Source organism: Paramisgurnus dabryanus, chromosome 1, assembly GCF_030506205.2.
Source record: "Paramisgurnus dabryanus chromosome 1, PD_genome_1.1, whole genome shotgun sequence".
NCBI classification, from domain to species: Eukaryota; Metazoa; Chordata; class Actinopteri; order Cypriniformes; family Cobitidae; genus Paramisgurnus; species Paramisgurnus dabryanus.
In genome coordinates, this window is record NC_133337.1 from 17,235,995 (window position 1) to 17,263,497 (window position 27,503).

The following is a 27,503-nucleotide window of genomic DNA, read 5'->3' on the forward strand; positions in this document are numbered from 1 at the left end:
AATGAATGTACGAGAGTCTGGTTGGACCAGGATATGGCATCCCTGCCTAAAATGAGGGGAGACAGCAATCCTGGATCACTGCAATGTGTTTGGCAGCCGGTTTGTAGTTAACATTGTATACATTATAGTACACATTTTACACAGTAACGTTATCTCAGTGTAGTTTTTATAGGCTTTAGCTATAAAACATGAACTGCGGTATAATCTAGTTGTTGTTTATTTAGCTTGTTATCAAAAACAAACTACTCAAAAACCAGCATAGACCAGCATGATTGTCATGCTGGTTAAGCTGGTGGTTACCAGCATACCAGCACAAAAACACAACATATGCTGGCCTTGCTGGTATGACCAGCATGGGATGCTGGTGCTGATGCTAGTTCAGTGCTGGTTTAGCTGGTGCAGGTGATGGTTTGTTGCTGGTTTAGCTGGTGGTCACCAGAAAACCTGCACCAAAACATAACATATGCTGGTCTTGCTGGTATGCTGTTTTTTCAGCAGTGTCTATTTATTGATTATTTGTGGAAGTTATGTTTGTTCCATGAAAGCCTTTTGTTTATTTTGTTACTGTTGAAACCGAGTAATTACAATCACAACCATTTCATAACGTAAAAAAAACTTTTTATAAAGTCTGTGTGTTTGTTGGGTGGGTACCAGTTTAATTTTGACCAATAAACAGCTAATGATCATGAACACCAGATGATACATGAATGAAAACAATCTTTCAATGTTTTTATCATCAGTAATCCACTGACAGATGAATCACTTTAATCACTTCAGATCTGATGTCTTTATAAATGCTCACTGATGATAATGACTTTCACACATCCCATAATCCCAGTGCTTATATCTGCAGACATTCATCAGGCAGTCTCTGAATCCAGATTCAGTTCTTTTCTTCACATCTGATTCTGTCCTTCAGTTAGAAATCAGAGGAAGAATTTAAAGATGATTTCAGTATCTCAGGCAGGACCACCAGACTTTTGATTTGACGGCTTATCATCCAGGAACAGGCTTTTCAGTGCTGACCCTCAGCAGGTACCTACAGCTGTGATTCATAATACTTTGACAAACTTTTAATACGGTAAACCTGCACAAAAAAACATCTGCCCAGCTGACTGATCACAGGTCAGTGTTCCTCATAGCAGTTTATGAATGAGCCTAACAGAACAGATCTCATGATGAAAGATCTGCTGGATTATTGGTTAGGCACTTAAAGCACCAAAATCAGGGCTGAGAAAGAGACAGACATAGAGAGAGACTGCTGTCAAAATCTATCAAGATGCTGCACCTCAACCCAGTTGTCAGCAACATGGCATATTTAGTTCAGTATAAATTCAGTTGTCACTGTCTGAAGGTTTGTTTTTGTTCACAAACACTCAGAAGAGGAGTGACACCATATTTAACTGCAGTGTGAACGTAATCTATATTTTCTATCACTATGTTGTGAAATGAAAGAAGGTTTGCATTGGACACTCAGAACAACTGCCCTGTGTTTCTCAGTCCACGTTGAAGCACTGCACATGCTTGAGCTGATCTGGTGTCAGTGTTCTGTGCTCTGATACTAAATAAATGCACTGAAATGACCTCAAACAAAAATGGACATTATCATCATCACACATCTAAAGGAACGACAGCTTGATAAATCTTTAGAAACCAACCACTATCTATGCAAACCTTTACCGTGATTCTGATTTGCCCAGAGATTCTCTCAACATGAGTGCTGTGAATCATAATAAACTCCTTCACCACAGACACTTTCACCAAACCAAGCATTTTACTCTCTTTCTTCAAATAAAATGTTCTGAGCATTCAAGGTGACTAAATTTATATTCTTCATGATCTTAAAAACGCTTTGTTCTATGGGTTAAAGGAACACGCCCAGATTTTGGGAATTTACCTTATTCACCATATCCCCCAGAGTTAGATAAGTCCATACATACCTTTCTCATCTCCGTGCGTGCTGTAACTCTGTCTGACGCAGCCCCCGCTAGCTTAGCTTAGCACAAAGTCTGGAAGTGAATGGCTTCAGTTAGCAAACTGCTCCCAATAAGTGACAAAATAACGCGAACATTTTCCTATTTATGTGTTATGACTTGTATATTCACACCGTGTACAAATAACAAGGTGATATGAGACACAGCGATCTTTTAACAGTATACATACTGGGAACTATATTCTGAGAAGACGAAGCACTGCTACATGGGCGGAGTGATTTGCACAACTCTGACCGAACTCTCTGCTCCTCACCAGGGGCTTCTCGGGTGCTGCGAGCAAATCACTCCGCCCACGTAGCAGTGCTTCGTCTTCTCAGAATATAGTTCCCAGTATGTATACTGTTAAAAGATCGCTGTGTCTCATATCACCTTGTTATTTGTACACGGTGTGAATATACAAATCACAACACATAAATAGGAAAATGTTCGCGTTATTTTGTCACTTATTGGGAGCAGTTTGCTAGCTGGAGCCATTCACTTCCAGGCTTTGTGCTAAGCTAAGCTAGCGGGGGCTGCGTCAGACAGAGTTACGGGACGCACGGAGATGAGAAAGGTATGTATGGACTTATCTAACTCTGGGGGATACGGTGAATAAGCTAAATTCCCAAAATCTGGGCGTGTTTCTTTAATGCTTAAATGCGTGCCATTGTTTTTGTAAACAAAATGTATTATAACGTTACATTACAAGAACAAAGATGTTTTATTATGGTGAAAGAAAAGCAGGAACAAAAGTCTGTCCAGTATACACGTTAACTTATTTAAAGCAGCTAACATATAATTATTGTGATGTAGGAGTGTAACGATAAATCGCGACATGTGCACTAACAATACCTGTCTGATATTGATTCTGAAATGCAAAGGTGATATTATGCACAGCTCTTTCATGTATCATGGCTCTTTGATCAATAGGAAGTCCTTATTAATCTAAAATCATTGTTAGTTTGAGTCATTTATAACTTGCATTTCAAAAAAGCAACACTTGTCAAACATTATCATTATACATATTCTTTATTATCATGAAAATACCTGAAGAGGTTCGAAGAACAGCAATATAAATATGCCTATATGCATTTCCTGGAGCTGCACCTGTACTTCTTCTGCGGCGCATATTGAGTTTCTGCACGAGAGCATCCTTTGGCTTTTGTATGTAGCGGCATTTCACCATAATTTATTGAGAAGAACAGCAAGCAAATCCCACGATTTATCGTTACACCCCAGCTGTGATGTCATATTGTCGTGGTCACTGCAGTTTCTAGAAATCACCGGGCTCCTTTAAAAAGATCAACAGCAAAATGTGTCAAAGTTAAGATGGTTTAAGTGTTGTGTTGTGATGCCCGCACACTGGGAGAGAGTTGTGAACAGATTTTAACAGAGGTAATCTTTAACTCCTGACAGCCAATAACTCCAGCTCTGATGTTGAGAGATGACCTGTCATCAGCCCTTATATACACGAAAATAATCAAGATTTGTGTGTTTGCCGTTATTGTTGACCAGTAGACGTCATTCATAATCTCCACTGATACTGTGAACCATCACAACAGACTACCAGGACAAACCACTACAAACACAGATTCCTGCTGAAAATAAAGACCTGAGATCACAATTGTCAAGGAGCTACATATCAATGTGAAAAGTCAAAAGACGAAGCCTTAATTTTGAATATTTGAGGTACTAGATAGTTGTCATGTTGTGCATGCGTGTGTTTGAAGAGAAAGAGAGACTTCAGATCATAAATGCATCTGTATGATGTTGTTTGCGCACTGAGCCTCTGTCAGTCTGGTTCAGATTTTTGAGAACACTCAGTTTTCAGTCGAAACAACGACACAGATCTCATCCAAACAAATGCAAGTAACATTCAATGATGCGTTCAAGCTGCAGTTTTCATCTACAAACATTGAGGAAAATCTTGTGCTCCGATCACAGTCCAATACAGATCTCAGGAGACCTCAATGATTTCCAAGCTACCGGAGAAGCTGGACTGACTGCCTGTTTTTCCGATCTCCTCTCTTGAGTGATTCTCTGACATCCCATCTCCAAACTCCATCTGGCAGCTCCTGTGCTTCAGCTGTTTCTCAAAGCTGCTCTCCTCATGCCAGCTCCTGCGGGAATCTCCGCAGTCCCCACCGCGCTGCCGTCCCCGCCTCCGCACGGCTTCCGAATCCTGACCACACCCGTACGCAGCCGAGCTGTTTGGATTCCCTGCGGTGCCGCTGAATATGGCTGACGCGGAGTAGAACCGGGCAGATTCAGAGGAGAGGTACCAGGCACCGGCTACTGGACCCAGGAGGATGTCCGAGTGCCAGCCCTTCAGCACGCCCATCCCGGCTTTGGACAAGTGCTGCTGGGATCGAGACGGAAATTCTGTCTGGGTTTCATCCATGCTGCCGCTGCGATGTAACGACTGCGAACATGATGCTTTCGCGCCAAGTTTCACTGAGCCCGACTGCGGTTTGGACGGGGTATTGGTTTTATCTGCACCTGTGCTGTTGCGTTCTTCAGCACGTTCCTTCTCTGGACTTTGTTCTGAAACTTCCTGAACAGGGGAAAACTGACAGGGTTTGCTGGCTGACTCTTTAAACACAGGTTTGTAGAGCTCTGTGATGTCACCGCTAACAGAACGCGTGGCTAACTTTCGCACCGATGCTCCAGACTCACCGTACGACTTAATGTCCAGCGAGAAAGAGCGCTTGGGCCTGGCGTTCTCCTCCGGCTCATCACCAAGCTGCAGACCGCAAAGGGCCCGAGTCGGTAAATGTCTCTCAGGGACGTCATCAGGCCCCGGCGCTCCACCATCCTCCGTTCCTCGCCCGCGGTTTAGCTCCTCTAATGGATCCACCTGCGGCGGTTCAAGTTTGGCAGCTGTTTCACTCGCATGCTTGAGCTTCTTCTCAAAGTCCAGCAGCTGACCCAGGAAATTAAAGTTAGGTGAGATGGTGGGCCTTTTCTCCTTTACAAACCTGTAGGACACACATGCAGTGTTTATGAACCAACAATACTTCAGAATGAATCTCAAATCAGGTCACGTTTTACCTCGCTTCTATCTACAATGCAGTCTGAAGTCAATTGTTTCATGAAAAATCCCTTTCATTCACACATCCTGGTTTTTATCATACCTGTACGCTTCATCTAACGTCATGTCCATTCTCTTCATGATGTAAGCGATGGCTATCGTGGCCGAGCGAGAGATTCCAGCCAGGCAATGAACCAGAACTCTTCTGTTGTTGGCCTTGGCTTTCTCTGACAGGAAACAAAAGGAGCTTTTACAGATCAATGTTCCCTCTACAGAAGACTGCAGCACATACTTTGAACAATATGAAGATCAATTCAATAATGTTAGTAAACATAAGAAGGAACTTATATAAATGCAAAAAATCTTTATCACATGATCTGATGGTCTTACCTATGAAGTCCACTGATTTGTCCAGCCATGGCAGAATCTTCTCACAGAAGCTGTCATTCACCGGCACTCGCAAGAAATGCGATTCTGCGATGAAGTCAGGTTTTGGACACGTGTTACTAGCGTTGAGTACGTAAGCGATGTCATTTTGCTGCATGAGCTCCTGTCAATTAAAAACATTTCTAAAATGAACTTCTGCTCACGCAAATGACCAAAATGTCCTGAGCGGTGAGACGAACCTTGTTGAGAACATCTCTCTGACAGCCCAGGTACAGGTGGGGCAGGATCCTCGTGGGTCCCGTGTTAGTGACAGGGAGACACGGCTGAGAAATGCAGGACGGAACCAATGTGGACTTGCCTTCACACAGGCCTGGGAACAAATGCGAGAACTCTCCGAATCCACCTGAGAAACACCAGAGAGACTTTTATGACCTGTTATCCATCATCTCCACAGCTCTCACTGGAAGATCATATGGTGTTGAAGGTCAAATGAAATAAATGAAATGAATCAATTGTATTGGGAGTCTAATGTCCGTGCTTCAGTGGTACTTAGGGTGGCCATTCGTGGCAGTTCCGCCGGACACGTCCCGAACATGTTTTCGGGTGCATTCTCCGGAAGTCGCATTGGTCGACCGCATACGTCATCAAGGTTCAATATTTCGGGTTAAATTTCAGAAAAGCAAGCGTTACATTTCAAGGTAAGAATGAAACTACAATGGTTGTATGTCTTAAAAGAAACAAATCTTAATTTTCTAATGTATTTTAACTGAAATGTGCGGTCGAGCAACGTGACTTCCTGAGAACGCACCCGAAAACATGTCCGGGACGTGTCCAGGGGAACGGGCACAAATGGCCACCCTAGTGGTACTGATGACAACATACTGAAATAAGATCTAGAAGAACTCTTTCTTCAGAAATGAGTTCAAACTGAAAGCTTACAATCAAACAATCCCATCAAAACCATTTCAGCTGTACTCAAAATCAAACCAAGCTTTCAAATTATTCACACATGAGTCTATAATATACAGACAGAGCATTCATAAGACACAACATAGAAAAATGGAAAACATGACACCCAGCACATCTGGTTACACATAAATACATGATTACTATATATAACAACACAAATACTGTTAAAATATAGCTATTACTGTAATCACAAGTTTAGTGAATATTATTCTGTAAGTACTGCAAGTAATAGTGAGTTTTACTATGTGTATATGCAACACTTGTATTTTGTAAAAGTTCAGCAGTCTAACTGCAACATTTTGATAATAGGCTTTATGCCCAGCTGCACAACTTCCTGAACTTCAGCCAGCTCCTTGTTTCCTGTCTGCCATTATTGGACAAACGGATTAATCCAGGTGTGCCTGACCTCAGTAGTCACAACAACAATAATCAGACACACCTGGATTAATCAGTTTGTCCAATAATGGCAGACAGGAAACAAGGAGCTGGCTGAAGTTCAGAAAGTAGTGCAGCTGGGCATAAAGCCTATTGCATCATCTCTAGTATCCTGATCTTACTATACTCTTCCATTCCATACAATTGGTAGAAAAAAACACATTAGAAAAATTTTGAGTTGTTGTGTTTACTCCATGATAACGGTGTTGTGGTTGTGTTCAACTGTTGCCTGCCTGTGTTTAGCATTTTGCAACACAAGTGTATTGCAGTGTTTTTAGTGAGAAGTTTTTGTTTACAGTTTTGCAACCAGTGTCTAACATCATTAACCTGTTTAAGGCTTTTTCAAAAGAGTGAATGATTTGACAAATGGATTTAAGGCACTGAGAATTTGGATCAGAGAACAAATTTTTGTGTTTTACAGATGCTTTCAAAATGCTCTTTAAAGAGAATGATATATAACTTTTGTATAAAAGAAAAAAAATACAAGTTTTAGTAGTTTGTCCTTATTTATATAAGGTCTATTTACAGATCATGAGCTCCATTCACTTCCATAGTAGTTAATGGGGCCTCTAATTGGTCTGGTTACAAACATTCCTCAATATATCTTCCTTCGTGTTTATTAGAACAAAGAAATTTAAACAGATTTTAACAACATGAAAGTGAGGAAATGATGACAGCATTTTAATTTGTATATGAACTATCCCGTTCATCTCTACAATCACTTCATGTTTACAGTCAGTCATGTTGATGTAATGATGAGGTCATGGTAAATCAGAGAATCTGTGTTTGTGTGTGTCATCAATCTCATGTCAGATGTCATTGTGTTAGGTGACCTCACAGCTGATTCTGCAGAGATGTAAGCTGATCCTGATTCAGTTCTGTTGTTGTTAAAATGTTTTCTCAGTTGGTTTGAGGTTTCGTGTGTCTCATATTGTCTCTTTGTATCATTTGGCCACAATAAAACTACAACCGGTTGCTAGTACAACTGAGAAGTGACGCACAGGGATCATCTGATGTCTGTAACATGAGTTCATATTATTTAAATCACCAAAGAAAGAATAATAATTTAACCGTAAAAGTGACGCGTGACTTTACAAACATTAATGTGCAGTAAATCAAGGATATACATTTAGGGGCAGTTTCCCAGACAGGAATTAGACTAGTCATAGACTAAACAACTTGCACTGCAATATATTAAAATACATCAGTGCCCTTTGTTTTGCCTCAAAATGCACACAAGTAAGGTTTTTAGTCAGGCATGTTTGTTAAAACTAGTTATATTTCCCAATTAAACTAAGGACTAGTCCTGGCTTAAGCTAATTCCTATCCGGGAAACCGCCCCTTATTGTTAACATGATGTTTAGGTGTGTGATGTCACTGTAAAGCGGCGTGTTTAACCTGAGAGCAGATGAACAGATGTGAAACATTTCTCCAGTTTGGCCAGTAAGATGCTGAGAAAAGCTTCAGATGAAAGTGAGGCGGGGTCTGGTGAGCTCTGATCATACACAACAACTTCTTGATTCTCAACTTCAAACTGTAACACAAAGATTAGACACACTTAATCAGATATACACACAGATTCACACGTTTATGGTTGTGTGTGTTGAGTTCTGCTTCACATCTTTGGTGGGTTCTGTGGCAGATCCACATCCTCTGTTTGAGACAAACCACTGATGACAAGAGGAAACATTGAACCGTATATATACAGCCACACAACCTTACAAAACCAAATCCATTTTCATAGCACTGCTATTGCAACAATGATGTTAAGCTATGCTGCGTCTCTTTGTGTTCAGCACTGCTGATCAGAGTTTGTATTCAAGTAAATTCATTAAATCAACTGAACAAAAATTACTGAAAAGAAATTATGAACAACTAATACTGTAGATACTGTAAATAAGGGAGAGCGGGGCCTAAGTAATGCTTTTTGGCTTTGACTCAATTTTTAAGTTGAATCATTTTTTACCCAATCAACACAAACATCTCTGCTACAAATAAACACTTAAAGTTTGTTTGTGGGACCCACCATTATCGTACAATTATACTGAAAGTGACAGTAGTGCAAACATTACAACTTTCCCCATAGTCATTGTAAAAAACAGAGGGTTTGTAACACCTGCTAGAAAATGTAGTTAAACACAAATGATTAAAAAACAATTATGTCCAAATACTAAAAGTGGATATTGTTTATATATCTGCCTATAATAGATAGAATTCCACACATTCACCCATCCATGATCCTTCATCTAACCATCCTTGCATAATGCAGCAATGCATATTAATTAGATTTAGAAATATGCATATAAATTAAAATGCATATAAATTAGATTTAGATTAGATTTGTTAAAAAAAGATAGATTTTATTGAAAGGGCTGCACAATTAAGACAAAAAAAATCATATTTGTCAGTTATTTCCCCTGATATTGTATTTGCAGTTATCATTTTGATGAATAGTATTTACATTGTTTTCATTTCATTATCATTGTATACCTGAGGCTTAAAGGGACACTCCAATTTTTTTGAAAAATATGCTCATTTTCCAGCTCCCCTAGAGTTAAACATTTGATTCTAACCGTTTTGGAATCCATTCAGCTGATCTCCAGGTCTGGCGCTGCCACTTTTAGCATAGCTTAGCACAATCCATTGAATCTGATTAGACCATTAGCATCACGCTCAAAAATGACCAAAGAGTTTCGATATTTTTCCTATTTAAAACTTGACTCTTCTGTAATGAAATTACGCGGTGCCTGAAAATAGTCCCCTGCTATTGAAAAAAACCACTACGCCTATATCATCACTACGCCTGCTGCAGCCATGTTACATCGGTAAAGTCACTGATTATTACGCCAGTTTGAGAGTATAGTTCCTAGCCATATCTGCATAGAAAATCACAACTTTTCGTCAGTCTTAGTACACGATGTAACTACAGAAGAGTCAAGTTTTAAATGGGAAAATATCGAAACTTTTTTTCATTTGGAGCGCTATGCTAATGGTCTAATCAGATTCAATGGATTGTGCTAAGCTATGCTAAAAGTGCTAGCACCAGACCCGGACCCGGAGATCGGCTGAATGGATTCCAAAACTGTAAGAATCAAATGTTTGATGGGGAGCTGGAAAATTAGCATATTTAAAAAAAATTTGAATGTCCCTTTATTTGTAATACTGTGTTACTGTTACCAATCTTGCTGTGCAAAAATTTTCTCATCTATCAGTTACTAGGAGTTGCTGACATGTTTCAAAATGGTGTTATGTTTTAGGATAAAAGGAAAATAAATATAAGATTAAGAAATTTACTTTCATGCCTCCAAAACACTCTTTGTTCAATATCTCAACCAAATAATGAACCCATAATGAAAGTCAAGATGTCATCTCTGTCTGGTGTTACTGAAGTCTCATCGGTGTCAAAGACAGACAGATCATAAACAAACATTTCATACAGTGTTGATGTTTCAACAGAACCGAAAGTCACCCCAGATAACACTGAACAAACCTGTTCCTAAAGCATCACAGTGACCTTTGTAAGAAAGGATGTTTTGTTCATTTCATTTGTCTATTATGAATAAGCACACATGCACGCACACGCAGGTCTTCTGCACACATCACAATTAATACTTGATCAAAAGTGTCTGCAGATAATCCACACTGAACTCAGAAGACTTTAATGGCTCATCGTTTGGTAAACCACACCTAAGCTGTATAAGAAATCAGATGTGATCAGACGGTTGTGCTGAACAGAAAATAAGTCTTTGGTCTTTAGATGTTTGAAAGGACATTGAGCTGAAATACATCTTTAACATGACTCACCTTTCTTTTGGCTGAATGCTGCAGTAGTTCAGTAATCTGTATTTTGTCTTGTTGTAATCTTCTTTTCATCAATTTGGAGCAGTTGACATTCACAGCCTCCAGGATATGACACGTGTTGTATTCCACAAACGGGCGGCTGTCAATCAGAAGCACCCGGTCCAAACCGCCCTCCAGCAAGGCCACCAGCGCCTCTGCCCCGATGGGCCGCACTGAACTCATGACCCCTCTGTCTTACTGTTCTTCCTGTCTCACTGCGTCTTCCCTCGACAGAGAGAGAACTAATGTGGCCCTCGGGGGCCCTCAGGAGATGAACGGCCCCATTGTGGCAGTAACTGATGATGTCACCCTGGTGGTGTTCCACGGACGGCCTGAGGCCCAGCCAAAAAAAAAAAAGAAGAGGACAAGAGAAAAGGAATGCGTAAAGGAGAAAGAAACACACGGTCGTCTCCTGACTCTGTGATGTGACGTGCTGAGGGACGAGGGGGGGGGGTCTTTACATCACTGCAGGGGTTTTACTCATTGACAGCAATGCGATCACCTCACACACCTCCTTGCCACTGAGGACCTCATACACCTGCAGAGAGAATTAAACCATTAAAAGTCTGAACTTCAGTTTTATATGAAGTATAATACACTTGCTGTGAAGTAGTTTATTAACTATTTGTATAGCATTTGATCCTAAAAATACACTCATGTTATTATTTATTCTCATTCATAACCTATGAGACACCACTGCTTACATATCATCACAGAACATTACAGACATCTAAGAAGAAGTCAAATATAAACGGTTCATTGTTCTTCATTGAGGTCTGTAAAGGTGACAGATGAGTTATAAAGCTGGATACACTTATGTGGATGAACAGAGATGATGTGATCTCATAAAGACGAATTGAAATGCATCAAAAGCATTTAAATTCCTCTCATCAGATATTACACAAAACAAGAGTTTCTACATCTTCTGTTCAAATTTAAAGGGAACATTTCACAAGACTTTTTTAAGATGTAAAATAAATCTTTTGTGTTCCCAGAGTGTGTATGTGAAGTTTAATCTCAAAATACCCCACAGTTAATTTATTGTAGCATGTTAAAATTGCCACGTTGTAGGTGTGAGCAAAAAATGTGTGATTTTTTGTTGTGTCCTTTAAAATGCAAACACTAATCACGATGGTGGTTTATTGAAATTGAAAGTCAATTGTGCTGTCAATTCTTCTGTCTGCCGTGGTTGGATTAAGGGGCAGTATTATTATAATAAGATCCCTTTATGACATCACAAGGGGAGCAAAAATGTCAATGACCTATTTTTCACATGCTTGCGATAATGGTTTACCAAAATCAAGTTACTAGGTTGTTGTTTTTCACATTTTCCAGGTTGACAGAACACTGGGGACTCAATTATAGCAGTTAAACATGGAAAAGTCAGATTTTCATGACAATTCCCTTTTAAGTCATCTGCACAAAGAAGATTGAAACTACAGAAAAAACATTCAGAAACACTACTGTTCAACTGACTTCAGTTCAGCAATCAGATCTTATATTTGACCAAACATTTACCTTTTAAAAGAGAATTTAAAAAGCCTTCACATCAAACATAGTTTACTGACATTACATATGCTGAACAGGAGACTGGTTTTATTTTGTAGTTTAATCACTGATATAAAACTCTTTATTCTGCATCTCTATACAGTTACTTGTACTTATTATTTACATGTAGCTTTATATTCTACCTGCTATCTACCAATACCATCAGAACAGACCTGTGACCAATGTTAACCATTCATCTTCTGAATACAAGAACCTTTGACTTTAAATATAAAATCAATAACGTGTATTATATAAATAAATGACGTATAAACAAACCCTTTCACCCTGGTGTTGTATTCAACAGTAAATAGATCTTGAAGTGTAGTTGACTTCTCTATTTTCACATTAAACTTGTGTGCAGGTATCAACATGTCCAGGTATCAATTCTGTTGGGTTTTACACACTGGTCCAAAGAATTCATTTTCTTTGACCTTTCTGTGTTTACTAAGGTTGAGCTTTTTAAAACCGTTTGCCCGAAGGCCATGTATTCGTACAGAGAGACGGCCGCACACGTTCGGCAATCGGACCGAAGGTTAATAACTCAACCTGTGGAAAGAGATAACATGAAGGGACTTTGGCCCGGTCGCCAACTATCAGAACAGAAACTACAGATGGGCTTAACACCTGAGAATATGATTCAAAACCGCTTTGTTATAACACAGCAGTCATTTTGCTGAATTGTGAATGTCATTTACAGTTTTACATTTGGAAAAAGGGTTTTCTCTTACAGCAATGTTAGAAAATACGCAAAACCATTACATGTCATTCTTCTGCAAGATCTCATCTCTGACCGATAACCTGAGCTATATAGTTGCTGTGTGGTGATTTATAAAGTACCTATGTATGACTAATTTAACAACTGTTAATATATTGTGCTTTCATCAAGACTGAAACAGTACTGAACAGTCTTACAGTTGAGCTTTTCATGTGTCTTACATTTCATGTAATGTTTCCCGTTACATAAGCGTGTAATCAGAAAACCCGAGTGACATGAATCGGTTTCGTTTTATGAGGGGAAATTCTCAAATCCTCTTGAACAACACAGTAGAAACTCCTGATGTGATTTAAGTTCCTCATTATAGCAAAGATTCCCAACCACAATAAACAGAAGGAGATCTTGATGAAAGACTGCGTGTTCCTGAAATCAAACTCACTCTCATCTCTGTGTGCTCACATCTACCCATAATCCTCAGCATCACAACAACACTTGTATGGTACTCAATACTCTATACTCAATATATAGCAGGTTGTTATCACAGAAATAAGCACAACAGTGTTTAGGACCCAACGCAAAGCGGAGTGTCTTGTATCACACTGAAGGGGCTTATTTTGTGATAACAACAGGCTGGGATCAGGCAAAAGGGGATACAGCTACAGCAAAATCTCATCAACAGGTGTAAGGTTAGGTTTGGGGGTAGGATTAGGATCAAAACAGTGCTCATATGGTGAGATTGCACCGGAAGATTTTGGATGAGCTGTATCCCTTCTAGCCACAACAAACCTGCTGTCCGTACATTATCCCACTTATTACATGTCTGTTTACCTCATAAGTTAAATAAGGAACATTAAATATTGATATGAAATATTTTATTTGCTCATTTTTAATGAATACAGACCTTCCACAAGGAAAACCGCTTACTTTCAGTTTTAAGATAAGACATTCAAATGTCATGAACAAACTATTTGGTTTAATCAATTGTAAATATAATGTCTTATATTAAAAAATTTACATTACATTTAGGCATTTAGAAGACACTTAATCCAAAGTGACTTACAAAGATTAGGAAACAATAAAAGGCTATGTGTCATAGGGAGGCAATAGTACAAAAGGTGCTTATATCAAGATACAAGTTTTTACTATTACGAAACAAAACCTGTTGAGAGAAGAAAGTAAGTGTTTTTTTACAGAAAAGGGAAAATAGATAGAAATGGGTTCAATATCTATGTCAAGTTTCATTGGAGAGAGATTGGTTTTTAAATTGTTTTTTGAAAGTTGCAAGAGATGTGGCTGACCGGATTGCAATAGGAAGGTCATTCCACCAGCAGGGAGAAGTGAAGGAAAATGAGCGGGCACGTGATTTAGTGCCCCTTTTTGAAGGTAACACAAGGCAATTGGTTGAACATAAGGTTCTGGATGGGGTGCAGGAATGTATGAAGATGTGAAAATATGCCGGTGTGGTCCCAGAGAAAGTCCTGAATGAGCAGTAATGAATTGTACCTGATACATGCTTTAATTGGTAGCCACTAGCCAGTGGAGGAAGATGAAGAGCGGCTCCTGGACGATGAGCTAAGCTGCTGCGTTTTGAACCAATTGGAGTGGTTTAATAGACCATACACAAAGGCCAGCAAGAATAGCATTGCAGTGGCTGTATCTTCCTGATATTGTAAAACGCAAAACAGCATGATCGCGCTGTCTTTGCAATGTATAAGAAAAGGACAGTTTGTCATCGAAAACTACACCAACGTTTCTTCCGTTTTGGAAGAAGAAAGGGTTGAGTTGCCAAGTTGAATCGATAGGCTGTGCTGTAGCGTGCATCTGTGCCGGAAAAACAAGCAACTCCGTCTTAGTGAGGTTCAGCTGGAAGTGGTGTTTCTTTACCCAATCCAAGATGTCTTCTAAGCAGGCTATAATACATTGTGCTATGGTGGGATCATCAGGGTGAAATGAGAAGAAGATCTGCATGTAGATGGAGAAAAGGAGTGGACCAAGCACTGATCCCTGAGGAACCCCAGTGACCATCTGGTGAGCTATGGGCCACTCAGCCTTCTACAAGACTGTGAAGGAGCTCTCACAGAGATAAGATTTTAACCATTGGAGGGGAGTACCCCTGATCCCTAGCGATGATAGGGTGGCAAATAGTATCTGATAATTGACGGTGTCAAAAGGGGGTCGCACACCTGATGTGCCGCTCAGCGCTGCGTCGAGTCGCGTCTAGGACAACACGGAGGTATTGTAAACCGGAAGTGCACATTAAATAGCGCGAGCTTCGTCAGATAGTGTCTACTTTAAAATGTAAAATATACGTTAGCAGCCAATGTTAATCGTTAATGATTTCGGACAAATATGAAGTTATGTAATGTTAAACTATGTGAGTAACGCGACAGGGATTTGAGCAACTTCCCGAGTCGTAGCTGGGCGGCGCAGACAGGCGCAACCTTTCGCCTCGGTGTGAGTATACTCATAGAAAGCAATTTTTTTTTATTTTTTTTAGAACAGCACTGCGCGGCGCTGAGCTGCGTGTCTGGTCCACGACCCCCTTAAGACTGCCAATAGGTCTAGTAAAATCAGAACAGAGGATTTGGATTCTGCCTTAGTAAGCCATAATGCTTCTGTGACCGCTAACAGCGCTGTTTCGGAGTAGTGGTTGCATTTGAAGCCTGACTGCTTGTCATCAAGTAGGTCATTCTGAGACAGAATGGAGGATACCTGGTTAGAAACTGCTCTCAAGTGTTTTCGCAATGAACATATTTGAATTAAGATAATTTAGATTTAATTTTGTGTAATATTAAACTGTACCTGTCAAAATTATTTGCAGCCATGTGTTATTAGTTTCAATCAGACTGGCCAATCAGAATCAAGCATTTAAGAGAGCTGTGTAATAATGTGTTCCTGTAGCAGCTCAATTGGTAGAGCTTTGTGTTAGCAGCACAAAAGGTCACAGGTTTGATTCCCAGTGAACAACAGACACGTCACTTACTGATAAAAACATGTTTAGCTTGTAATGCACTATAAGTCACAAAAATATCTGCCAAATAATGTATTAAAGTAAATGTCAGAATACAAACACACACACCTGAAATCATTACAGGTAGTTAAACCAACATTAACTTTTATGCTTCGCTTTTTAAAAAATTACAATCTTCTGTGAATTTCAGCCGACTGACTCTCTGAGTTTCAAGCAGTCAGATGATCTTAGGATCTGGTTTATCTCCACTGTTTGTGTCACATGTGTAGCACACGAGGGGTTAAATTTAGGATGTCTTTTTTAACTCCGTCACACCCCTGGAATAAAGCCAGGTCATGATACCCACATTAACGTCCTCCTCAGAAAACATCAATCAGTTCTCTACATTGACATCCAATAGATAAGAATTCTGAAACTATCAATACTCCACTTCTTTAATAATCACATGATACACAAAAGCTGTCTGTCTGCCTGTCTGAATCTATCTGCCTGTTTCTATGTATGTATCTGTCTGCCTGTATCTGTCTGTCTCTATCCGTCTGCATCTATTTGTCTGCCTGTATTTGTCTGTCTGTCTGTATCTGTATCTGTCTGTCTGTGTCTATCTATGTGTCTGTCTCCATCCATCTGTATTTATCGGTCTGTCTTGTCTGCATCTGTCTGTATCCGTCTGTTTGTCTGTCTCTATCTGTCTATCGGTCTTACTGTACCTGTCTGTCTGTCTGTCTGTCTGTCTGTCTTTTCTCACCTCCAGACAAGACTACATCAGAGATCTGTATAAACCAGGGGTTCTCAAAGTTTACATTCAAAGGTCCAAATCTGAATTCTCATCATTTTCATAGGTCCGGAAAAACTTAATGCAAACCATTTGTTTATATAACAAATCAACACAAAAAACATAAGTGTATTTTGCATTTAAAGTAAAAAAAAAATTTTTTAAACATAAACACAAGAAATATGCCAAAAGTAACCAGGTGCAAAATACAGAGCAACCTAATTAGAGAAATGGCACAGTATGTTCTCCATCAGATGCATAAACCATGGCAAAAAAGTGTGGTTGGTAGGCAGAGACACTGACCAAAATTAGGGGTGCACCTATAAATTGGCTGATGATGCTTGCTATGCTTCTCAATGAAGTACGGTGAAATGCCGCTACATCCAAAAGCCAGGGGGCGCTCTCGGGCAGAAACGTAATATGCGCTGCAGACGAAGAACCAGAAACACGCAGCTCCAGGAAATGTCTTAAGGATATATTTATATTTAGGGCTGGGTATCGATTCAATTTCGATTCACAAGCTCTCAAATCGATTCAATTTCGATTCTCGATTCAATTTTCAATTCAAGTGGGTAATTAATAAAAAAGAAATTAAAAGCCACAACACTGTCGTTGTGGTCTTGCTTGCGAAATCTAAAATTCTTCCATACCTCTTACTTTTTATGTGAAGGTGGCATCAACGTCAATGAAGCACCTAAAACCACCATTTTAAGCACTGAATGAAAGAATGACAGGCTCCTTGGTAACATCGCGCAAGGCAAAAAAGAGGGTGACATCTAGTGAAGAATACTAGTAATTTGATTAATGTTAATCTTAAGTTTAATGTTTGCAGGAAAAATATGGGGAAAAAACCGATTCTGCTCTTTGAGAATCGATTCTGAATCGACCATGTTTAAAAAAACGATTAATCGAAAAATCGATTTTTTTGCCCAGCCCTATTTATATTGCTGTTCTTCAAACCTTTTCAGGTATCTTCATGATAATAAAGAATATGTATAATGATTATGTTTGATGAGTGTTGCTTTTTCAAGTGCATGTTTTAAATGAATCAAACCAAAAGTGATTTCAGATTGATAAGGACTTACTGATCAAAAGCCGTAGTACATGAAGTAGCTGTGCATAATATTTGGGTGTGATGGCTACAGCGTCACACAGGAAATTTTTAAATAACTCGTTTTATTTTCAGACCAGGAATATTCTTAAATCTAAAAAGAAAAAAAACCTAAACGAATGGTTTACAAGTTTAATATGCATTTGTAAAGTAGCAAATGCACACATTTAATCAATCACATAGAAATGAATGCACTTGTAATATGAAGTGGACGCGGGTCCGGATCAAGTTCCCGTCGGGTCCGGATCCGGACCGGAGTCCGGACTTTGAGAACCCCTGGTATAAACTGTTAAATTATTTTTCTACTTTCAGTTTGTTAAAGTTAGTTTAAAGGGGCGGTGAATTTGTCGATTTTATTGTTTTATACTGTTGTCTGATGTTTACTTATGATGTTCGCGTGATTTTTACATTCAAAAACATTAAAAGCAATAAGTATTATGCTATTTTGTAACATGGATTAGTGGCTCTCTGGAAAAAAAGCTTCGTTTGAAGGGGTGGGCCGCATTGAAGACCTAGACATAAACGGCCACTGCTATGATTGGACAGCTTCATTCCCCGTCATTACATGTGGGGAAAAGTTTTAAAAACATTAATGTGTAAAAATAGCAGCCGAACACATATATGCTTGAGCCACAAAAGATTCTGGCTGCTAAAGATGATACACATAAGTGACAATAAGTATAAGTATAAACAAAACTTTAAACTCTACGTGACTAAATTACTGTATACAACACAGTAAGCGTGCATCAGAATCTAAACTGCTGCTGATAAATCCTTATCAATAACTTTGTATATTTCTATTGTGCTTGTGAGGTTGCTCTTAGATACACATAACGTTACATACCACAGTTATATGATTAAAAAAGCTTTGTTGAATGTTTGACCTTTCAAACACAACTCGCCTAAATTACCGTATACAACACAGTAAGCGGGCATCAAAATCTAAATTGCGGCTGGTAAGTCCTTCTTTTTCACTAACTTTGTATATTTCTATTGTTATATTACAGTCGTGTGGTTAAGTGTTGTACCTTTATTAATCGTTTAATGTTTTAAGTAAATTAAAACAGTCAAACATACGTGTTTAGACACGGATATTACAACAGGACATATCAAGCGACCTTATCAAGCGACCTCTTCTAACAAAGCAATAGTGAAACGCAGTAACTTAAATAAAGTTAAATGTTTTACTTACTGTGTATACTGCTGTGTCATTTTTGTCAGATCCAATATTAGTGGTGCTTTTCCTCATAGTCTCTCTGCAAATCCAGCATCAACTTCTGAATCTGCGGTACACAAAGTAAACAAACACTCCCCACGTGAGCTGGAACTTATTCAGAAACAAACTTTATCCACGCATTCCTAATGTTATGTTCTGAGCCTCCGTTATCCAGCGTCTGTGTTGTTCCCATAGACGGTTGTTCAACAACCGAAAATGCATGGTTACTCTATCATAACAGATCACTGCGTCAAAATAAAAGTCTCTCAGAAAAAAAATTATTTAAAAGTCATTTTGGTTACATTTGGCAATTTTTAAAGACATGTCTACTGATTGTTGAGACACGTGTCACGCGAAGCTGTGGGCGGGGCTACAAAAGGGGTCATTGTATTTGGGTTCGGGGTAGGCCTGGCAAACTCGATTCCTTTTAAGGATCCGGGTTATTGTGAGTCACTCACTAAAGTGATCCGGGTTGTGTGATTCACTTGAGTCATTTGAGTCAGTATTGCTAAATTGCCAAGGAAACTCAGTACAGACCCACTTGTAACCGGCTGATCCACGCGACTCGAGATTCTCAGAGACGGAAACATTGCAGACTCGCAGACCATGGACATGAGACTCGCTCTACAGATCCCACTAACCGGCTGATTCGCGTGGATCAGCCGGAGCCGGTTAGTGGATCTATAGAGCGACTGAAGTCTCCTCAAAAGCAAATCCATAACAAAAGCCTTTCAATTCTGAAATAACATGCTTATAGGTTTTAGGTTTTGGTGTGAATGGTCGACCATTTAAAAAAGAAGCCTAATAACAATAGCATAATAATATAGAGAAAATATAGAAAAGAACTGTCCTGCTTATGTAGCCCCCAGAGTCGGAGAGACAGTTCGCGCAGATCAGCCGGTTACGGATCAGCCGGCGGATCAGCTGGTTACGGATCAGTCGGTTACGGATCAGCCGGTTACGAGTTGAGAGACTCTCGAGTCAGAGCAGATTCGCATGTCTCTCGAGTCCGCATTGTTTCCGGCTCTGAGTGAGAATCTCGGGTCAGTTCGCGGCTCGCGCGGATCCACAGGTCTCTCGAGTTTGCAATGTTTCCGGCTCTGAGTGAGAATCTCGGGTCAATTCGCGGCTCGCACGGATCCGCAGGTCTCTTGAGTTTGCAATGTTTCCGGCTCTGAGTGAGAATCTCGGGTCAGTTCTCGTGCAGATCAGCCGGTTACGAGTGGATCTGTAGTGCGAGCGAAGTCTCATCAATAATGTTGAAAGAGGTTTGTGTGTGTGGTGGCGCTGTTTATGGTTTTACATTGAATTGTAGTAGGACTCAACTGATCCGGGTTAATGACACTAGAGACTCGCGACTCATGAGTTAATTTAAAGATCCGGGTTAAAGATCCGAGTGAGTCGCGACTCGAACAGGTCTAGTTCGGGGAGGTGCTTCAATTCTACTTTGACGTCATATTTCTCCGAATTCCTCACTCAATCGTAATACTGGCTTGGTGCCAAAAACTGTTATAATTTAGTAGCACGGACGTTTTCGGTTCTGAAATTTGCAGGATGTTCATTTAAGCATGATGACATCTTATATAACAAATTATCAAGTTAAAATTAAGTATTTGATTCACCGCTCCTTTAACATTAGAGAAGTATGGTAAAAATCTTTTGTGTTGTTAATAAGTTAGTTAGTGTAGATGTGTGTGAGATGTTTAGATTGTACAGTTGCAAGGGTTCTTGACCACGAAACAAAATTAACTAACTATTGTGTTACATCATCATTTTCAGTTTTCACATTTTTAAGAAAAGAAACAAAAAAAACAGTACCAAACATTACTCTACAGCACTTTGATTGTATATGATGTTTTATTACATCATGGTACGTTAGTTTGATTATCTGTGCTGTATTTAATTATAGCAGAGGCTTTTCTCCATAAGGATTTACCAATTACAGTATTGTACTATTTTGTTTTGAATTGTGTTGTATACCGTGGTAATCCTTAAGAAACACAAATGTGGTTAATATTACAATATAAGTGTCGTTTCTTCATGAAGTAAACAGAATGAGTAAATAAGTTTATATTACACGGGCCTTCTTCCATGTGACGATATGAAGTCTGACCCAGATGATTTATTTATCGATTAAATCTTATTTCATGAGATGTTACACACATAAACACACACACATTCTCTCTCTAAACATTATGTCAGTGTCACAGAAAGCAATGACAACCCAAGTCACCGAAAGCAATGACAACCCAAGAAGCTCAACTTTCCGTAACTTTTCCTGAGTTTTTATCGTTTTTATCCAGAAATACAGTAAACTAAAATACACGAGAACATCGTGTATCTACACACAAGCACACACACAGCGGCCCTCTGCGCTTTATTTCTCATTTGAAACTTAAAAACTCACCATTAAAGTTTGAGTCCAGCTCATGTTGAAATGAATCCTCACAGGAGATGACTAGTAAGTTAATACTAGTAAAACTGATCGGATAAGTAGTAACGCTAGTAGATCTCAGACGAAGTGCTCGTGAGCTCATCGAGTAAAAATAACATCATGGCGTCATTGAAACACTAGCCGGCCTCAAACACACAACACAAACTGAAGAAAACACGACAATAAACGCATGAAACACATCGAGTGAGAAGAGAACAGAAACTCATTACACAAAACACAAGAGTGAGGGGCGGAGCTTCAGTCAGCACACAAACTCTTACACACTTTTATACTGTTACACAATAATCAAATAACCAGTTGGTACTTTTAACTTGTTTTAATACATTTTATGATTAATGTCCTGTTCCTCCAAAAACTTTCATGAATGAAGCGATCTCGTTTACGTAATCCATTGACTCCTGGGCTGTTACTCAGCTAATGCTTCATAAAGCAGCATAAAGCTGTGTGTGTTTGATTGTGTAAGTGTGTGTGTGTGTTCCAAAAATAAAAACAAGCACACGTGTAAAAATACACACACACACAAACACACGAGAGAGAGAATTGAAATTGACAGAGAGACAGACAGACAGACAGACGTTTCAGGACCCTGATTTTTAAGTCACAGCGCCACCTACCGAACTGGAGGCCACAGTACAGGAGTGCAGTTCTAAGCCCCTGGTGACAGCGCCTTCTATTGGATGAATGAAAAACTGCAACTTTTCCACCAAATACAACCAACTTGTTTTAAAAACTATATTACAAAAGTACAATATTAAATAATATTCTCTCTCCATCTTAACCAGTTATTTATAAATGGAGAGAAGACTCTGAGGGCAGATTCAAGATAATGTATACATTTCATACAAAAAAAAATCAAACAACCCCGCTTTTGCCCATTTTTAGTCCAGTACAGCTTTATGGGGTCCTTAAAGGGAAGAAAATCTGAAATAATGTACATGTTCAACTCTGTCATTATATGTCATATTTATTGACCTCCTGTCCTAGTGGAAAGAGGCATATATTACTGCCCAATATGCATCAACATTACAACCTGAGGGAAAGTGAATAATCAGAACACACATGATATATACCATACACATATAGCATATATCAGTCCTTATACTAGTAATGCCCACTATTGTTATTGTTTACTGTCCAAAGGTTTAGACAAATTGTACTTTGATGCTCAAGTTTCAAGAAAACAATGTTGCCTTTCAAAGAAGCCTCTTTAAACTGACAAACGAAAGCAAGAAATCTGAACAGATGCCAACATTTCTTGATCCCTAAAGATATTTTAGGCTCATACTGTTTTTTTCTATCGGTCTATTAAATTCCCCTTACTTCACACAAATAGTAAACAGAGAATCAAATCACTGCTGGATTTAACAGAATAAAATAGTCACACTTAAATAAAGGTATATTGACAATCGTTTAAGAAATACTCTTACCTGGAAGTACTGTGGACCAGACAGGAAAACCTTTTCAGCCTCCTCTAAAGACAAATGCCAAAGCAAATATGCCTACCAAAAAAATGCATTTAAATATAGCTACCATTATACCAATAACATACATGTTAGAAGCATCACTGACCTCTGCTACAGGAAAGATAGAGGTTTGTGGGATCTGAGGAAAATCACCTGTTCAGATTGACAGTGTTTAAGCTCCTGTCGTCATCACACAGAACATAATCTCTCCTCCTCAAATTCAAAGACTAAATGTGGGGACACATTTCAAGTGAGAGCAAGGTTACATGGTGTTACCTTTTAAGATACATTGTTACAGTTCCCTCGCTGCGGTGACACTTTGGGGACACCATCAAGGTGTCTGTGTAATCAAATTCAACCAATGGTGAGGCTTAACGACAAAGACAGGGTGACGCGGGAGCCAGGAAGTATATCGCTATCTGAATTACTGCCAAAGACAGCATTACAGGGACGCAGGAAGTATGGCAAGGGAGACGCAGCATCTCATTCCCTTCTCAGGGAACAACAGTTACATACGTAACCCGAGACGTTTTCATGTGTCAAAAACAACTATGCAAAAAAATCTTAGAAAAGTGGTGACCAACCCTGTTCCTGGAGATCTACTGTCCTGCAGAGTTCAGCTCCAACCCCAATCAAACACACCTGAACCTGGCAATCAAGCATTTCAGGGCTACCTAAAAATTTGAGTCAGGTGTGTTGAAGCTGGGTTGGAACTAAAATATGCAGGAGGTAAGATCTCCAGGAACAGGGTCTGTCACCCCTTTCTTAAGCCAGGGATACACTACATGATTGGCTGTCCCAGACGAAAGATTGCCATTGTGAAACAATCGTCGCGATTTCTGTGATCGTGGCTCCTCATTGGTGGTCCTATGTCGTACAATGAGAGAGGTTCAAAGACGGACGTTTTCCCGGTCTTGCGTACAAGCCTAGGATAGTTTTCTGACAGTGTCAGAAATTCGGCATGATCACTGCACAGTGTGTTTGCTGCTACGACCTGCGCGCTGGTATTTGTTTACCACGAGCATGAGACATATTACACCAGTGATCTCCAACATACACTCACAGGCCACTTTATTAGGTACAACTGTCCAACTGCTCGTTAAAGCAAATTTCTAATCAGCCAATCACATGGCAGCAACTCAATGCATTTAGGCATGTAGACATGGTCAAGACGATCTGCTACAGTTCAAACCAAGTGTCAGAATGGGGATGAAAGGTCAGGGGTTTATAGAGAATGGTCCGAAAAAGAGAAATATCCAGTGAGCGGTAGTTCTGTGGGCGCAAATGCCTTGTTGATGCCAAAGGTCAGAGAAGAATGGCCAGACTGGTTCGAGCTGATAGAAAGGCAACAGTAACTCAAATAACCACTCGTTACAACCAAGGTATGCAGAAGAGCATCTCTGAACACACAACACGTCGAACCCTGAGGAGGATGGGCTACAGCAGCAGAAGACCCCACCGGGTGCCACTCCTGACAGCTAAGAACAGGTAACTGAGGCTACAATTTGCACAGGCTCACCAAAATTGGACAATAGAAGATTTGAAAAACGTTGCCTGGTCTGATGAGTCTCAATTACTTTGCATGGTAGGGTCAGAATTTGGCGTCAACAGCATGAAAGCATGGATCCATCCTGCCTTGTATTCAGGCTGGTTGTGGTGTAATGGTTTGGGGGATATTGTCTTGGCACACTTTAGGCCCATTATCATCATCTGAGCATTGTGTCAACCGCACAGCCTACCTGAGTATTGTTGCTGACCATGTCCATCCCTTTATGACCACAGTGTACCCATCTTCTGATGGCTACTTCGAGCAGGATAACGCACCATTTCATAAAGCGTGAATCATCTCAGACTGGTTTCTTGAACATGATAATGAGTTCACTGTACTCAAATGGCCTCCACAGTCACCAGATCTCAACCCAATGGAGCATCTTTGGGATGTGATGGAACGGGAGATTCGCATCACGGATGTGCAGCCGACAAATCTGCAGCAACTGCTTGATGCTATCATGTCAATATGGACCAAAATCTCTGAGAAATGTTTCCAGTACCTTGTTGAATCTGGTGTCAGCAGATTGTCTGCAGATGGTGTCGGTCAACGTGCTCCGCTAAGTTGCAAAAATGCCGTGCATACATGCGGATGTGCGCATCTCAGATGTGCAAGGAAAACTGCAAGGAAAACACTGGTATAGTTTTCCTGATTCTTAGCACTTTTAGCGCTAAAAGGGAGTTTGAGAACTTACAAACAAGCACAGATGACAACAGGTTTGCTCGTGTCAGCGCAAGCACGAAGGTAAAGCTAATCTTGCGTTAGCAATGACACTGGTAGTGATGATTCTCTCAGACCAATCAGTGATCTACAGTGTTTTCACCTCATGTTTTAGTATCAAGCTCAGATCATTTGAAACCCCAACCGAGGAGGTACTAATAAAGTTTTGGATATTACGTACTGAACCCAGTGAAAAAGCCCCCAAAAGTAAGCTGACCCGACCCAACCCAACCGATGGGTACTATGCAATGGTAAAGCGCCATTAGTTCAATCAATTACATTAGAAGTGTAATTAAATTACTGGAAAAATAAGTTATCCCTTACTTGACTTTTTCAATTAAATTACAGTAACTAATTACTTAGTAACTAGTTCCACCCAACACTGTTCAAAAGTATATAAATGCTGGCAGTAAACATGATAACTGGTCCGAGATCAGGGGATGAGACTAATCTATGGAAGTCACACGTGCTTAAAGACAACACAAATATTAGGGGCATCATTTATTCTGCATACACACTTTATATTTACAGTTCATTCTCAAACATGTGCTGCATTTGTAATCTTTATCATCTTTTGAAATCTTTATCAGAAAACTATTTGGCCGAACAACCATCACGCTCCAAATGAAGAGTAAAGAAATTATTTTTGTAATTGGTTGCGATAAACCTTCAGAAACATTAACATGACATGACCAGCAACATAAGAAACAAGACATCACTTTAACAGACTTAAGAGAAAAGATCAGCAAATACAAGACAACAAAAAATGATTTTGGCCCAAAATCTATTAATAATCCCTGTCAAAACTCCTTACACTCATTAATGTTTCAGTGCAGAAGACGAACAAGTGACAAACAAACAGCAGATCTACAGAATCAATTCAAACATTCACATCCTACACAAACTAACTTTTGCGTCTTTGTCCTGGGTTTTCATTTAAGATTTAAATGTATAAAGCTTCTCATTTGGCATTACAATGAAGTACAAAACAATCATTACATAAATCTGAGCTTTATCCTAGGTCATAAAAACTCTACAGTTTGATAAACTCTCTTACCCATGAATCTTCACATACATTTAAAGCCGTGATGATAAATATAAGTGTGGAGACTGCAGATGTAAATGTTTATAAATACAGATGATTTCGAAAGAAGGGATAATCAATTAATCTTCAATAACAATCAATTTCATGTATTAGATGATTAACCAGTAAATATTTCTTAGTTTGTGTTATTCATGTTGTTTCCTGATGACTGTGTTATTATGTTCCTCATGAGAAACTTCATTGGATATTTTCCTTTCTAAACCAGCAGAAGATGTTGACAGATAAATCTCTGAATGGTTTCATGAATCTCTGGACATGGAGTATAAAGGGCAGAACATGATGGCACTAAACTACAACAGCTTTTAAGTTTTGATATTCATCTACTGGAGAACGTTTGCATCTCTGTAATATCACAGTAAAAATATCAAAGCTCCTCTCCTGTATTTCATGCGTGTTCGTCGACGTCCGATCCGGTTCCATTATCAGACGGCTCCAGGAGTTCTTGGCGACGGCGCATTATGGCGGCAAACTGAGCACGCTCCACGGCATCCTGCAAAAGGTCAAAGGTGACAGAGGTGAGTGCAGGGGTCAGTGGTTACTGCCCTCATCGAAGGACTCCACACCGGAATCAGTCGCTGCCGTGGCCGCTGCCAACTTCTCCTGTCGTCTCCTCATGACCTCCTGTAGCTCCGACCCAGAGCTCCTCTACAGACAGACAGACAGACAGACAGAGATGTGTGTCAGGGTTAATCAGTATTCCTCTTATACAATCCTAATGTCTATTATGATAAAGCGTTCTGGCGAAATGAGTCTGAATACGCACAGTGTAATTTTGAGCAAGAGGCGAAAGAAAGTATAAATGTTGATTTTAGTCAAAACTGAGGTTTTCATAAAATAAGTACATGAAGCCTTCGTCTAGCGATCTCAATGCTCTAAATAGTCATCAAACATCAAAAATTACCTTTATTTGTAAATTTCCTGAGAGGTGTACCATCCTAAATGCTTAATCTAATACAAAAATGCATTCATCCACATGTGCCTCTGACATTTTGTTTTTGGTTTTAAAATATGCAGGAATTATTAAAGGTGACATAGAATGATTGAACGGGGTATTTATCCTTGTTCTGTGATGTGACATGTAGACAAAAACATTTTTGTTAGGGTCTGTAATGCCTTAGAAGCTTCCTAAAAACCTCTCTCAGAGAGCTCTATTAGGGTGGGGGATTTTAAACAAGTGGTTTTGCACCTATTTGGCTCCCCCTACTGGCTTAACTTGCAATCTCATTACTGATTGGCTGAC

The 27,503-nt window shown here is 39.6% G+C and overlaps 2 protein-coding genes across 6 annotated transcripts in view; both read right to left on the reverse strand.

Annotated features, from left to right (window-relative positions):
• Positions 1–727: 727 nt before the first annotated feature.
• On the reverse strand, positions 728–21,659 carry dusp16 (dual specificity phosphatase 16). Its single transcript, XM_065263416.2, has 8 exons — positions 21,379–21,659; positions 18,948–19,038; positions 10,600–11,173; positions 8,194–8,329; positions 5,631–5,794; positions 5,395–5,554; positions 5,108–5,231; positions 728–4,951 (listed from the first exon to the last, which is right to left on the reverse strand). Exons 3-8 carry the CDS (start codon positions 10,816–10,818, stop codon positions 3,931–3,933), a joined length of 1,824 nt encoding a protein of 607 aa, XP_065119488.1. The 5' UTR covers positions 10,819–11,173; positions 18,948–19,038; positions 21,379–21,659; the 3' UTR covers positions 728–3,930.
• A 3,985-nt stretch (positions 21,660–25,644) lies between these two features.
• eps8a (EGFR pathway substrate 8a, signaling adaptor) overlaps positions 25,645–27,503 on the reverse strand; it is a 33,349-nt gene continuing 31,490 nt past the window's right edge. For all 5 annotated transcript variants that reach the window (XM_065263433.2, XM_073813693.1, XM_065263436.2 and 2 more), the window contains one exon: positions 25,645–26,908. In XM_065263433.2, coding sequence (XP_065119505.1) covers positions 26,792–26,908 — 117 coding nt within the window. In that variant the 3' untranslated portion in view covers positions 25,645–26,791. The remainder of the gene's footprint in view (positions 26,909–27,503) is intronic.

Excerpts from the sequence above, each read along its gene's own strand:
- dusp16 (XM_065263416.2), bottom strand. The coding sequence starts at position 10,818 with ATGAGTTCAGTGCGGCCCATCGGGGCAGAGGCGCTGGTGGCCTTGCTG. Across the intron at positions 8,330-10,599 it reads AGCATTCAGCCAAAAGAAAG|TTTGAAGTTGAGAATCAAGA; the intron begins GTGAGTCATGTT and ends TTTGTGTTACAG. Across the intron at positions 5,232-5,394 it reads CAAATCAGTGGACTTCATAG|AGAAAGCCAAGGCCAACAAC; the intron begins GTAAGACCATCA and ends GTTTCCTGTCAG.